At 48.3% G+C, this 14,090-nt stretch overlaps 6 protein-coding genes across 6 annotated transcripts; all 6 read right to left on the reverse strand.

Moving 5' to 3' along the window:
• Positions 1–165: 165 nt before the first annotated feature.
• Positions 166–1,215, reverse strand: FMAN_14517 (uncharacterized protein; the record flags this gene model as incomplete). The annotated part of the gene is made up of 2 exons (XM_041825226.1): positions 166–1,024; positions 1,079–1,215. The coding sequence occupies 2 exons, from the start codon at positions 1,213–1,215 to the stop codon at positions 166–168; spliced, it is 996 nt and encodes a 331-aa protein (XP_041690628.1).
• A 1,087-nt stretch (positions 1,216–2,302) lies between these two features.
• Positions 2,303–4,678, reverse strand: FMAN_14518 (uncharacterized protein; the record flags this gene model as incomplete). The annotated part of the gene is made up of 1 exon (XM_041825227.1): positions 2,303–4,678. One exon carries the CDS (start codon positions 4,676–4,678, stop codon positions 2,303–2,305), a length of 2,376 nt encoding a protein of 791 aa, XP_041690629.1.
• Positions 4,679–5,058: 380 nt separating this feature from the next.
• Positions 5,059–5,897, reverse strand: FMAN_14519 (uncharacterized protein; the record flags this gene model as incomplete). The annotated part of the gene is made up of 5 exons (XM_041825228.1): positions 5,059–5,142; positions 5,201–5,392; positions 5,444–5,554; positions 5,607–5,760; positions 5,830–5,897. 5 exons carry the CDS (start codon positions 5,895–5,897, stop codon positions 5,059–5,061), a joined length of 609 nt encoding a protein of 202 aa, XP_041690630.1.
• Positions 5,898–6,371: 474 nt separating this feature from the next.
• Positions 6,372–7,575, reverse strand: FMAN_14520 (uncharacterized protein; the record flags this gene model as incomplete). Its single annotated transcript, XM_041825229.1, has 4 exons — positions 6,372–6,631; positions 6,687–7,218; positions 7,268–7,430; positions 7,478–7,575. 4 exons carry the CDS (start codon positions 7,573–7,575, stop codon positions 6,372–6,374), a joined length of 1,053 nt encoding a protein of 350 aa, XP_041690631.1.
• Positions 7,576–8,114: 539 nt separating this feature from the next.
• On the reverse strand, positions 8,115–9,370 carry FMAN_14521 (uncharacterized protein; the record flags this gene model as incomplete). Its single annotated transcript, XM_041825230.1, has 2 exons — positions 8,115–9,113; positions 9,167–9,370. 2 exons carry the CDS (start codon positions 9,368–9,370, stop codon positions 8,115–8,117), a joined length of 1,203 nt encoding a protein of 400 aa, XP_041690632.1.
• A 1,598-nt stretch (positions 9,371–10,968) lies between these two features.
• Positions 10,969–12,987, reverse strand: FMAN_14522 (putative amino acid transport protein GAP1; the record flags this gene model as incomplete). The annotated part of the gene is made up of 4 exons (XM_041825231.1): positions 10,969–12,031; positions 12,091–12,300; positions 12,352–12,559; positions 12,609–12,987. The coding sequence occupies 4 exons, from the start codon at positions 12,985–12,987 to the stop codon at positions 10,969–10,971; spliced, it is 1,860 nt and encodes a 619-aa protein (XP_041690633.1).
• Between the last annotated feature and the right edge of the window lie 1,103 nt (positions 12,988–14,090).

The following is a 14,090-nucleotide window of genomic DNA, read 5'->3' on the forward strand; positions in this document are numbered from 1 at the left end:
CGAGGCCGAGTTACTTAAGCATTAGGATGTTATCGGTGAAGATTATGGGGGGTTAATATGCAAAGGCACCTGCATGTCTGCGCCGTCGCAATGCAGAGGGCGAAGTGGGAGTGTAGTGTGGCTCACAATTTCACGCTCCAATACAATCAATTGCTGACATTCGCCTCAAAATTGACGGCCCATTCGACTATCCGCAGCATCCAACCTAAATCTCTTCAGCGCAAAGAAGTTATTCGCCCGTTCCAATCTTCCCCTCCACCGCTTCTCTTGCCGCTGTGCTGCTCTGTCACTAGTAACCTTGAGCCGTGACAGCTGCGCGGCAAGGATGGCTTCATTAGCCTGCACAACCCCTCGATTTCCATTGACCGTTCGTCGATGCACAATCTCCATACCTGGCTCCACAGGCTCTGAGGAGTCAAGACGTTTCTGATCTGGCGTATCTCTACGAGGAACGCGAGGTTCTTCGTGTTTGCGATGCGAGATGACTCTCCCCGAAGGTAGCCTGACCGGATCACCAGCATCTTGCTTTCTATCCCCCAAAGCATCGTCGTATTGTGGTATATTGTAGAATTCTTCTGTTTCTGGTGTAATATCGAAGCGACAGTGGCCTTTGGCTAGCATGTGATGCTGTATGCCCTCAACTGTACTCCGACGCGTGCCGCAGCCGATGCATTCTCGGTATGTGTTGACGACGAAGTGAAGGTAGGAGACAAGTGTTTCGAGATCGACTGCTAAGAATTCTTGGAAGGGAATATTGAAGCCGTGTGCTGAAGACATATGTTTCATGCTCTCGTCTAAAGTTGAAGAGTCTTTGGTGCAGAAGAGGCAGTGACCAGGCACGAACTCCATCGTGACGAGTTCCTGGTCTTCTTCAAAATCATCTTCTTGAACATCACTTTCTGATTCCGGGTCATCGTCCTCAAAGTAGTCTCTTATCTTTCTTGTAGGCGGGGGCAATTTTGAGGAAGAAGCTGTTGTTGATGACACTGTAATGCCATGGATTTTCTCTTGTAGTTTGTGAACACTTCAAGCGACGGTCAGTTCTTGCTTGTGTTTCAGTAGTGGAAGATTTACTCACTGTCCGTCGCTTTTGACATGGGCTTTCCATGTTTCCAGTCCTCGTAGCTCGATGTTACATAGTCTGCAGAATGAAGGAGTCTGCGCGACTCTAAGCGACTGCTGCTGATCGCTGCGAACAACATTTATGTCTGCCATGGTCGATTATCTGTTCTTGCAAGTCGTCCTCTGGGGTCGAGTATTAGTTCGACCAAGCTTAGAGTGCTTGATATAAATGGCAAACGTGATAAAACATGGTGAAGCGTGGTAAGGGAGTTTATATGTTAGGTCCTGTAGGGGTTGTTGGTGTGATGGGTCGAACTGACGTTGCCCTTTTCGGACATTTGTGGCGATGCTCACCGGGACTTCGGACCCGGGCCTCCGTGGCTCCGGTTGGTCACGAACACCACACGCATTATAATCGCTTCTCTAACCCCAAAGGCCAAGTCAAAACAAGCCAAAAACCCCAAATCCCATCACAAGATACGCCGCTGCGCAATCAACATCAACAACAGCTAACATCCGCCGCTACGCGATTAAGATCAATAACAGCTGTGACCGGTTTAGCTGTTGTTGATGTTGATTGCGCAGCGGCGTATCTTGTGATGGGAATTGGGGTTTTTGGCTTGTTTTGACTTGGCCTTTTGGGATTAGACAAGAGATTATACTGCGTGAGGTGACAATAGAGAGCGCATTTGGCCTGCTCAGGTCGGGGGAAATGTCTTTTTTAACTTATAGATTGAGGCCACTTGTTGAATTAGATTACAAGGTTTAAGGCAGTAGCGGTATGGCTTTAAGACCTGATATCAAGGTTATTATGTTTTTTGGGCGTAGTGTATGACACGTTGATTGATGCTTATAATGTCTCAACGAGACATATCAAGCCAACACACTGAAAAATCATAATTTGCTTTAGCTTCTTGAAGGCAATATGCATGTAGCCTCTTTGGTGTTCTTTACCTTTGTGCCCCGGAGGCTGAAGCCTCTTTTGACCCCTCAACCTTCGTTGACTTCAATACAGAACCCTAATCTCCTAGACGTGGCCACTGATGAAGTCACACGTGGCTATATAAATAAACACAGTCAAAATCATATCAAGTTCCCTCAAAGAGTGGGTAGTGTATGACGTCTTATAATATATTACATATGCTGAAAAGAAGCATCTTACCGTGTTATCTTATTATCTGAGACCCCGATTGGCTATACCTCGCGTATTGCTACAGGGACAGTTTGACTTTTCAATAATCTATTCAAGAATCACCATTCTCCAATCACTATCCAACTTCACCCAGTCCTCCTCTTTCATCACACCAAGACCAATCCGACTCCAGACCCCCGACCCCGGTACCTTCTCTTCAACAGCCATGACATTCAGCTTCACCACCTCATCATCAGCTTCATTAAACCCATACTGTCTCGAAATGACAATGAGGCTAATGGTATGACTTGTTGAAACGGGTCGTCTTCCCAAGAAGTTCACCACCTTGCTCTTGGCCGGATCGTTCTCTTTTTTCAAGGCTTCTTGAAAAAGATTGTAAGATTCCTGCATCAATGGCGATGATAGCTTCAAGTCAAGCTTGACTAGTCCGTCGGATGTTTCCATGTGTATACCGTCTCGATTGGTGACCTGTATGCAAATATTGGCGTGGCTTGTCCGGAATACTATCCGTCCTGTGTCGTAAGGCGTAAGATCTCGATGAGACGTTTCGAGCTCAAGTGATTCCAATTGTGAGGTGACTGATATATCAGTTATCTTGATCGGACCGGTCACTTTTGTATCCTCGATCCAATTGTGGCTAGACTTCTCAGCAATTGTAGACACGGTATCGTCTTCCTTTCCGTAATCATTCACTCTCCTCAGTGAAGTGCCTTTGATCAAAGACACACTGCCATCACTCATCAACGAGTAAAACGCCAGAAGTGACCTCACCTCTCCGACGTAGTGTTCCCCGACGCTGAGACTGTAACTACCAATGAACCCTGTCCACCCAAGCCAGGACCAACTAGGATACGGCACGCTGCGCGTCGATCCGCCGGAAGCATAAGTATACGTCTCATCTCGTCGATCCTGTCCATATTTCCATACCAAGGCTTGATCAAACGTGCTAGCGTTCAAACCCCAGTGTATCTTCTCATTGTTCAAATGCTCAAAGCGACGAATGATGCCAAGAAAGGCGGGGAGGACATCAGAAGAGTAAGTAAACCTTCGCGTCGAGAATTGTGTAATATACTGGTCGAAACTCTCCGTGGAGAATTTAGCTTGGTTATCGTCCCACTCGTCGTAACATCCGAATGAATGGGATCTAGCAAAGGCTGTTGACCCAGGGATATCGAGAAGTGACTCTTCCTCCCATGTCGTGGCATCACAACACCAGTAAACTTGCTTGTTCGTGAAGATGAGCGAGCGTCTAGACAAAAGACGCTCTTGGAACGTCCAGCCTCTTGTATTCCACGACGAGTATTGTAGCGTATCTTCTTCGGTTAGAGTAACGAGGGGCGTGACGTGTAGCCCGCTCAATGAGACTTTGACTTGCCGTTGATAGACATCTCGTGGGTTACTAGGGAGCCCGGCAAGTCCAGAAGTTGAGTCTTTACCGCAGGCAGCTAATACAGTGAAGAGAGCCCTGGAGTATATCAAATCCATTCGTGCTGTCTGATGACCAAGATCTGTAGGGTCATCTTGCACGATACAAAAGGCATCAACCCAGAGATATCTCTCGCCGACCTGTTCTGTAACATACATAGCGTCTTTGATAGTTTGAGGCATAGAAATCTCCTCAAGACTGTTGGGTTGTCGAAGTCGCGACAGGTTCTCTCGAGTCAATCGTCTCTCAAAGCGCGATTGTCTCGCCTCTTCGCTAGATCCCCAAACATAGCTTAGAGCAACGTAGCGCGTGGTTGGAAGTAGATCGACGATTCTCTTTTCCTTGACGTCGATTACTCGGCATCTCTCAGGCCATTCGGCATCGCTATCACTTAGCCACTTGGGCCTTTGACACTCCCGTTCATGCTGGTCTTCGCATTGCTTGATCCAGCGCTGGGGAAGTGAGAGATCCAGTAGAGGCCCGATCTTTCGACCTGTACCGTCGAGTGGAAAGTAATTGCTTTCATTTTGGCTTTCTTTTGGCGGCCAAATAGCTTGCAAAGTAATCGAATTGACGAGTATAGCCAACCAGGGACATGGTTCTAGCCTGAGCAGAACGCGCTTCACTGCCCCAGTTCCATGATCAGGGCCGCCCTCCGTATACCATAATTTATCTGAGGAGAAGTTTCGGGATTCAAGATAACATTTAATCGGCTCATCGTTAACAGTGAGTCGAAGCCCGTATGTTTTGACTTCCTCGTGGATTACAGGTTCCTTGCCTAGGACTTTGCTTCTGAACTCTGGATGATTCTCTGAGAAGCCGTAGGGAGCTCGTATGTATCGTTGTCGGTGAGCATCGATGATCAGGTTGCAGAAGTCGCATTTTTCTGAGCGATCCAAGATTTCCTGTAGTGTACCCAGACAAGGATCTGGAGGCGGTCTGTAGGCGGGATTGAATGGGGCAGGGTCTGGAAAGAAGAGCTTGTCGAAATTGATGGCAGCGCAGGCGGAGCAAAGCTTGGGGGCTTTGTCGCTCATCTCGTCTTGACTTGTTGCTCACTGTGAGAGAAGGGGTCTTCAATTTTGGCTGGTTCACAACGCGGGATTTGTTGCATGAAATACCATTGTAGGGCTGGATGTCAGCAGGCAGATGAGATGGGTTTGAGTGGCGCAGTCAGCGTTAGTGTAGTAGATAAAGCGGTAGCTCCAAAAGGCTGATTCCCGGGCTGAAATGGGTTGGAGCCATGTTGCTACCATCGTCACAGGTGATAAACAAGAACTTTGATGCAAATTAATTTGTATTTATATCAGTCAACTTGGTTTAATTGTCCCCAGAAATATGCATTGGGTGAGAGGGACCATGACCTCAGGGAGCAAGAAAACCTGCTAATTCTTATTGCTCTCTAGCATATATCCTCTTACTCCGACTTGATGTACTCAGCAATGTTGGGTCTAGCCTCAAAAACTTCCTTGAACTTGAGAAGAACATCGGGGATTTTAGACTAGCACGTGGTTAGTCCTATCAATTATGAACAATTTGTTTAGGAAGAGGCAACCTACAGGGATGGTCTTGGTTCGTGTGTCATTGTCAATGGACTGGTAGATGGCAAAGTCGGTGTAGCTGACTTCATTACCCAGAAGGTAAGGACCCTCGCGGTCAGAGTAGTACTTGGCAATGAGATCGTAGTACTTGGGGAGGAATTCGTTCTTGTACTCGTCGGTTGCTCCTTTGAGGTTGGCAACCCATTGGGACTGCAATTCAATTAGAGCTTGCATGATGAATGGTGAACATGGTGCTCATACTCTCCAATCGACGTAGATGTCGGAGACGGCATCTACCAAATACTTGTCCTCATTCGTCTGACCGTCATACTTACCGAGGTCGCGAGAGAGGAAACGAAGAATTGGGATGTGCTATCAAGTATGTTAGTATTTCTTTCAGGAATTGGAGAGTGGGTTTATGAACCTGGGTGAGAATAAGACCCTTGTACTCAAGAGAAGGAAGGCTTCCAGTGCGGGTGATGCCTTGCTGTTTCAGCTTCTCGCTGGTCTCTGGCCAGGTATCAGGGTATTTATAACGCTTCTCCTCGAAGTCAATGCCAGCATCCTTCAAGAACAGCCTATTAAATGGTTAGTCCAGCGATCTCTATCCGTCTAAATCAGCGCTGATATTTGCGACATATACTCACTTGACAACTTCTCCGCGGCCAAGCTTGCCAATGGCGAGGTAGTGGTAAACGACTGAGTCTGAGGACATTGTTGCTAAGGGTCGAGAGAAGATGGGTTTAGATTCAAAGTCAATCAATTGCTGCTGTATTATGGTTGGTGATGAAGAAAATAATGACACGACGACTCCAAAACATTTATACTGAATCATAGATCACAGCGCCCTTCTCGCGGCAGAATCTCGGCTGCAGTCAGCGTTTGGAATCAAGCAATTACGTGATCAAATAAGGCACATCTACTGGTGATTCCAAACTGTGCAGCACGCATGTCAGCGGGCATAATTACCTAAGGTGCCCGAAAAGGTTCAACAAAAGAGGGGATTGCATAACATTGATTAAGACATGCAGTAAGCTCCGAAATAATTCGGAGAGGTGACCGGAATACGAGAGTACGAAGGTGATCACAGCCAATTGATCAGCAGCTAGTGCCAATGGATACTAAATTGCCGGACAGCTAGTGTCAAGAATGTCCAAGTCATCACAAGTATTATAAATGGTGCAAGCCTCTAATAAGTGTCCTCATACTCGTAGCAAAGGAGGCCCTTTTTGATATGCATGACATCCTTGACCTTAGCCTTGAGCTTGACGGTCTCACCAACAAAGATGCCATGATCGAGAGTAACATTTCCAGCAGCCTCATTGTTGTAGTCAAAGTTGACAAGAGGACCAGAGATGTCTTTCTCACGCTTCTTGAGATCGCGAATTTGCCATGACCACCAGAAGCGATCAACGTTGGCATGATGGACCCAGAAGAGAGGATCAGCAGCTGTCAGAGTCAGTGCATCAAGCATGTCAGATGGCCAGAGTGAGAGGGGACTTACGACTCTGCCACTTATCAGTCATGGTACCATACAACCCACCAACACCCCAATGTCCACCAGAGTGAGTAGTGCTCTGCGTAAGACGATCAAAGTGTCCAAAATCGCCCTGCTGCATCCCATCCTCAACCGCAGCAGGTCCACTCATATCCCTAAAGCTCAATGGCGCAAAGTCTCGTCGAATACAGTTGGGGTTATACGCTGTACCATTTCCAGGTCCCAGGTTAGACTTGAGTCCTGCAAACGGACCGCTCTTGATACAATCGCCACCAGACCGATCAGGAACATCCCAGGGAGGATTCACGGGCAGGCCAGGCTCAGGATTAGAGAAGTTTCCGGGGATCCAAGCTCCGTTGCCACCGAAACCGTGCTTGTTGTCAAAAATAGGCGAGTTGACAAAGACGGAGGTGTCGTTTTCGGGGCCTGCGGCGTCGAGTGTCCAGTCCCAGTAGGGAACCCCACCTTTCCAGCCACAGGTCTGTAGCTCTTGTTCGTAAGAGTACATGAGTAGACGGTGGTAGGGGTAGAATACACCCTGTTTGGGTTAGGGAGTGAAACAGTAATCGAACGACGTGGGGACATACTGTGAAGTGCACGTCATCGGCGTTGATGATGTGCGTGCCCAAGAAGTCGTCCCATCGACTTCGAGCACCAGGGATATCGGCTGTAGAAGACTGGGGAGGTTTCTTCATCAGGCACTTCTGAGCTTTGATGTACTGATCTCTCTCCTTGATACTAAGAGAGCGCCTACCGCCAATCAGAAATTGATCAAGCAGATAGAATGAGTTACGTACCATTCCCTTCTGACAAAAGGTTTCTTGCAACTCTTTGCCTCAGAAACAGCCACGCCTGCAAGGAGGACAGCATTCCACAGGGACGTAATAGCAACCATGATGTAAACACAGCAAGACAAGATGCAGGGTCAGTATCAGAAGATGCAAGTGGTCACTCAGATGTGTTTGAGACGAGTGATCGACAAGAGAAAGGAACAGGAAGGCTCCTTTGTATGTTTTGACTTTTTCGCCTTAGTCTACAGGGTTTACGAAACAGGACCTCGTTACCGAAGAGTACCTGCAGCGTGGCATTGCAGATGCTGCTACATGCACGTTGGTAGAACGCCCGGCAAAAGACTCCGTGGGATTCTCTGTTAAGCGATGGATCCGGGGCCTTGGAACATCAGGGATCATCCCTTACCGACGAGATAAACTTGGTCCCAAGGCCGGCGGATTTCCACGACCCGCGCCGGAGAATCTACATAATCTGCAGGTTAAAGATCCTAGCTTCGTATGAGCTATTTCCTGATGATCCGATGCTCTCTTTTGCCAGCTCCACTATACTTTAACGGTCAATGATCTTCTACAGGGCAAAAGATCCTGGACGTACATATGCATGTTGGTTCTGGGTAAATTGAAAGGGTTATCATTAGTCAAATTACACCGCATGGCTTGGCGTAAGCTCTCTATCCTCACTTCCCCTCTCCGTCCACGATCCCGCCGTCAAATATCCCTGCGTCGTCCGCATTGTCGTGATATCTCGTTCGTCTCTTGGCTTACCCACTTCATAGACCTTTCCCTCCAAAGGAATGGCATCGTTGCTGTCCCCTGCAGCAAAAGGATCCTCATCTCCACCGTAGATATCTCTTCTCGAGTTTACCGCTGACTTATTCACCATTCGTGACTGTCTTGCGCTCTGTCCAACATCGTGATACCGGTTTCCATAGCCTGAGCGACCGGCTGATGTTCCTGATAGCGTCCAGCCCATTCTGTGTAAGGCGCTTTGGACGAGGGGCTTGAGAAATGGGGCGGAGGATGCGATCATGATGAGAATTTGCTCGAGGGCTGTCCAGGTGGCGATGGAGTTTGTGAGTGCCCATGCATCCTTCGCCATGCCGAATTCTTTGACAAGGGTTGCCTTTACGATGGAAGCGACGCTTGCAAACATGCCTAGACCCATGAGTACGCCAACAAGGATCTTCTCCTTCAGGGGTCTCTTGAGCTTCCAGAGGAAGAGCGTCGGTGCCAAAGACAGCATAATGTCTGTTGCAATATTGATACCGGACCCGATATTCGACATGATGTGAATGCCGGTTTGGGGGAGACAGCTTGCTCCTTGGACCGTCTCCAGCACTGATGTATCCCATGATGCTTCGAGAGGTCGGCACTGAAGAAGGATGAAGAATGTGTTCGCGACACCGTAGGCTATCAAGATGCCCATTATGAAGAAACAAAAGACGCGCCACCATAGTACAGTTGGCTGGATTCGGTGCATCATCATCGCGATGCTGACTTTGATGAACATCATGGCAATGCCCCAGATGGGAATCGCAAGGAATGCGTATTTTCGTGACCAAGTCACTTGGGATTCGGTGATGAGTCGTGGTGACGTATACATTTGCGGTATGAGGAATCCGAAATCGACGACCGCAGCACACTGTCAACAATACTGTCAGTCATAAGCCTCATGAGTGTGATGGCTCAACTTACGACTCCAATAGTCATGCTGTAATCTTCCCAACTTACCCTCCAAACCGGTCGTACCCTCAGACATATCCTCGCTACAAACATAGCTAACGCAATAGCAAGAAGCGGAGATGTTATCCCCAGATGCGCAACTGCAAGATTGGCAGCTCGTTCGGAGATGGGGAAGAAGGGTCTCCCATCACTGGGAGGTTTCGGAGGCTCCGACATGCGTAAATATCACAGCGAATAAAGCTTAAAAGCATCAATTAAGAAAACAAACAATAATAAAGTGGTGAAGGAATAGCTATAGATATTTGTATGCACCCTGTAACCAGGATCAACACTTGAGACAAGTCATAGCATCAAGTCTTCTTCACTACACCTATGGCACTCTGCTACTCTGTACGTAACTCTATCCTGCAGAGTGTTTCCATTTCACATCCTGTGACAGTGTCACTGCTTCTCTTCGTTACTCCAAGCCAGCCACGGATCGACGCGGGATTTACTACGATAGCCTCACTCTAAACAGTGAATACTCCGACGGTGCAGAAGAGGCTTGCAGTAGGTAGTTACAGCCACTGAGGCACAGCTGCAGATACTCCCCGAGGCGAAAGCCAGGGGTTTCCTAGCACTATCACACAAGCGAAGCAAACCCAAGCCGAGTGAACAAGATAAAGTGCCCGCACAGAACCGTATCTGGTCTGGGATTTGCAGCCGGTCACCGGTGAATCCTCCGCGATGTGGTCCGGTCATCCAGTGAGAATCCAGGTTTCCGTTCCTGCAGCTTGGGTGATGCCTGCACTGCGTTTCAGCCAAGATTCCTTCGGGAAATGATTTGCTTTCACACTGCGGGAGAAGTGCAGGAAGCGAGCCTGGCGAGAAGAGGAAGTCTTGGTCGATATAGGAGAGTTCAGTTGTGGCTACGGATGCTTGGAAACTTAATATCTGGGTAAATAGATCAATAGTTCGGGAACACGAGCCGTGCAGCCGTGGTCCCAAGGGATTTTCTTCAACAACTGGGGTACGGCTTGGCATGGGTGAACGAGGGAAAACAGGAAAGGAAATGCTCCGGAAGGTTTGCAAGTTTTCAAAACAACACAACTACTTCTTCGTTTGGCTTCTTGGCAATATAAGGAATCCTCTTTCGCATTGATCACCAAGTGGACTCAACATCGCAATTATTACCTTACAAGTTCAGACGACTCGCTTACACTCCAGCGGTTTCGACATCTCGGCTCCGCAATGTGACTGTGATACTTGACCCCCGGTCAAATCTATTCCCATGATCTGATAAACACAACAAGGCCCCATAAACTCAAATTTTATTAACTCACCACTGCAACACCTCCCCTGGGGTCGTGTATCTTGGTGCTATCCCCACTTCAAGCAGGTATCGTTGAATGAAACAGAACTGTTTCATTCCTGCAAACGCCGCAGGTTTGCATACATGCGTTTTCATACGCTGCGGCCAAGATAATGAACTTTTGATCGGACCGAGATTAAATTCATATCCTGCAGTTGACGCTGCGGATTGATGCGCTTGGCCGTTGAGCAAGGTTATTTGAGCCGCAGTGGCGATTTATATATCTAGTCGATGTCTCGTGAGTAAAGGTCGCATTGGAATTCAACTTCCTCCAAAGGTTCCTTCTTCGTTGGAGTATGGACTGCAATAATTACAACTACAACATCAAAGACACAAGGCGAGTTTAGTTGGGGAGAATCAGTGTTTGGTCAATGTCATGAAATTCCTTAATTATGCCTTCTCAAAAAAGCTGATCTGTTAACTCGTATCCAAGCCAAAGGAATAGAAAAAAGACAACGCTTCATTAACAGAAATATCGGTAAGCCCTCTTCCACAAAGGCCAGGTAACACGCGCCTCCCTCTCCTGATCACTCATCAAATGAACACGATAATAACGTCGTCCAGTCTGGATATCAATATCATCCAACGCCACAAAATTTGTTCTATACCAAAGCTTGTGTCCGAGGTACATGATCAGAACAATGGGAACAGCCATGAGGTTAAGGAAAATGTTCTGCACAATGTCGTTTGTGCTCTCGTTCTGCTTGTGATCAACAGGATCGACGGCTATCCAGACTTGGCTCAACAAGACAAGGACGTATCCAGCTAGAGCGAACCAAGAGCCGTATGTGCCGGGTCGTGAGCGGAATGGCAACTGCTCGAGGGTATGTGCGTGATGTGCCCATGCGTTACGGAAGCGGATGTGAGTAAGACAGATGCTACCCCAGGTGAAGAGGGTTGCAAGAGAGCTGATAGATAACAACCAGTTGAAGACGACATCGTGAGCCTTTAGATCAGCAATGAAGGCCAAAAGTCCAATACAGCAAGAAAAGATGATAGCAGCCAAAGGTCGACCCTGCTTATCAACATAGGAGAAAATAGCCGGTGCCATAGATTGATCAGCAAGAGCAGCGAGTGTTCGCGATGAGCCGAAGACGGACGAGTTGCCAACGCTGATAACGGCGATGAGAATAACAGCGTTCATAACACTGGGCAGCACAGTGGTTCCGGCAGTTTCGATAGCGACGACAAAAGGTGAGGCCGCAGAGTTGGAGGAGCTAGCGTCCAAGATTCTCGGGTCGTCGTGGGGCACAAGAAGGCTGACGAGCATCAGGGCCACAATGTAAAAGAGGGTGATGCGCCAGAAGACCTGCTTGATGGCGCTGGGGAGGGATTTCCGAGGATTGGCAGTTTCTGCTGCTGCAAGGCCGATGAGCTCGGTACCGGTGAAGGAGAAGCATGATGTCACGAGGACGGAACAGAAGCCTTTGAAGCCGTTGTTGAATAAGCCGGGATCGATCCAATAGCGGCCTCCAATGTAGCCCGATGTAGGCTCGCCTCCAATGTTGATGACGATTCCAAGGAGGCTATGTTTGTTAGTCGCTAAACTCATTATACTATCAGTGAGTAGTGGGTGAAGGCTTACATGAAGGCTACGATCGCAGTGACCTTGATGATAGAGAAGACGAATTCAGCTTCACCGTACGCCTTAACACCAAACAAGTTGATGATGAAAATGGCAGCTAAGAAAATGGCAACAAAAACGGATTTGGAGATGTCTTCATTCCAGTAAGTAATTGTGAATGCGCCAGCGATGATCTCAAGAGGAAGAGTGAAGAGCCATTGAAGACAGTAGCTGGGCCCGTTAGCGATGCTCTCATCTCATGAATGAGTGAGTGAGACTTACTTCCAACCCATAGAAAAACCCCAGGAAGGATCGAGAAAGCGGGTCGAGAAGGCAGAGAATGAACCGGCGATAGGGAAGATAACACAGAGCTCGGCGAGCGATTGCATGGTGCAGTATTGAAGTGCGCCGATGACGATGTATGAGAGGAGAACACTTCCTGGACCACCTTGGTGAAGAGCACTGCCAGAAGTGATGAACAAGCCGGTACCTGCACATGTCAGCACGCCTCTCACCTACAAACACTGGCTTTCACGTACCGATAGCACCGCCAAAAGCAATCATCTGCAAATGCCTGCCTTTCAATTCTCGCGCCAGCGCCGACGTAGCAGTCTTTGCGTTAGCCGCACGAATATCGAAATATCGATCTCCCGGAACATGAGGCTTCGGCTCAGAGTGATACCCCCCCTTATCCCATCCCTTCTTCAATTTTCTCCTGTCTGCTCTCTTGAATCCATCGAGCCAATCATTCGGCTCCTTGTCGTCTTCCTGCTTCGGCGCTGAGATGGCCCATGTCGTTGTGTTTTCATCTTTGTGCGAGACATCGCTCATGTTTCTCATCTCAATGATCTCGACATCGCGAGTGAGCGCCACTTCGACCTTGATGTCGGTGGTCTTGTTGGGTTTATCATGTGACATTTTGAGGGGTAGCTTATTATGTTATGAAAACGAGAGAAAAGGGATCGGATCGTGAAGAAAAGGCGCCAAGCCTTAATTGAGGTGGTGGAGTCAGATCAGATCAGATGCAGGTAATGATTATGTAAAACAAGACAAAACGTGGGAATTATGGTCTGGTCCGTGAGCCGCATGTCATCGAAAGTATGTGCGTGCGGATAAAAGAAAAGAGGGAAGAAAAAAGCAAGTGATCGACACGATTTGACGGGGACGGCCACTAGATAAAAAAAGAGAGAATGCAGATGCAATGCACAAGAAAAAAAAAAGCACGGGCGAAGGAATGAAAGCTCAGGGCATGGGAGGCGAAAGGGGAACTTCGGCCACTTCGGGTGCAATGAGGAGACGGGATCCTCTTTCTGGGCAGTGACCCGATGAAACTGTGGTGACCAGCCCCTGACGGCGCCTTCGACTAATCTGCTTTGAGAGAATTGGACATTCGACAAGCGCAAGTGGTGTGCCTCCAGGCCAAGACTTTGACATGTCGGGATTGGCTGCCTTTGAGTCCAGCATTCGAGAGGCTTTTTATCGCTACAAGCTTCAGTCTGCTCTAGAGGCCAGAGAAGGAAGGTGATTCATGCTACCGCGTGGCAGAGGGGGGAGGGGGAGGGGAGGGGAGAGAGGTCAGGTCAGGGGTTGTGCAGTCTAGACCCTGACGAGTGAGGGACCGCGATTTGAATGCTCCGTGACAGGCGTGATAAAATAAACGGGCGGATAAAAAGAAGGGGTCTCTGAGCCAGTCATTCTCTGTACGTGATAGGTTTGTCACCCAGTAACATTTCGCAAATCAGCCTTATCACTCTCACCTAAGATCTCCTCTCTCCACTCACTTCATCGACCTCTTCTTCGACACTAACTAACCTGCACTATTGAATAGCGCTCCGACGTCGGCAATTAACTTTGGCGCCATCGCATCACGGTCCAGGCCAAGAACAGAAATGTCGCCTAGATCCCTTTTCTGGAATGACGCCTCCCAGAAGCCAAGAACTCTATTTACGTTGGTCTTTTACACACACACACACAACCAACTGATGGACTTGGTTTAATTTAATCTACCCAAAACCACGTGG

Source organism: Fusarium mangiferae (assembly GCF_900044065.1).
Source record: "Fusarium mangiferae strain MRC7560 genome assembly, contig: FMAN_scaffold020, whole genome shotgun sequence".
NCBI classification, from domain to species: Eukaryota; Fungi; Ascomycota; class Sordariomycetes; order Hypocreales; family Nectriaceae; genus Fusarium; species Fusarium mangiferae.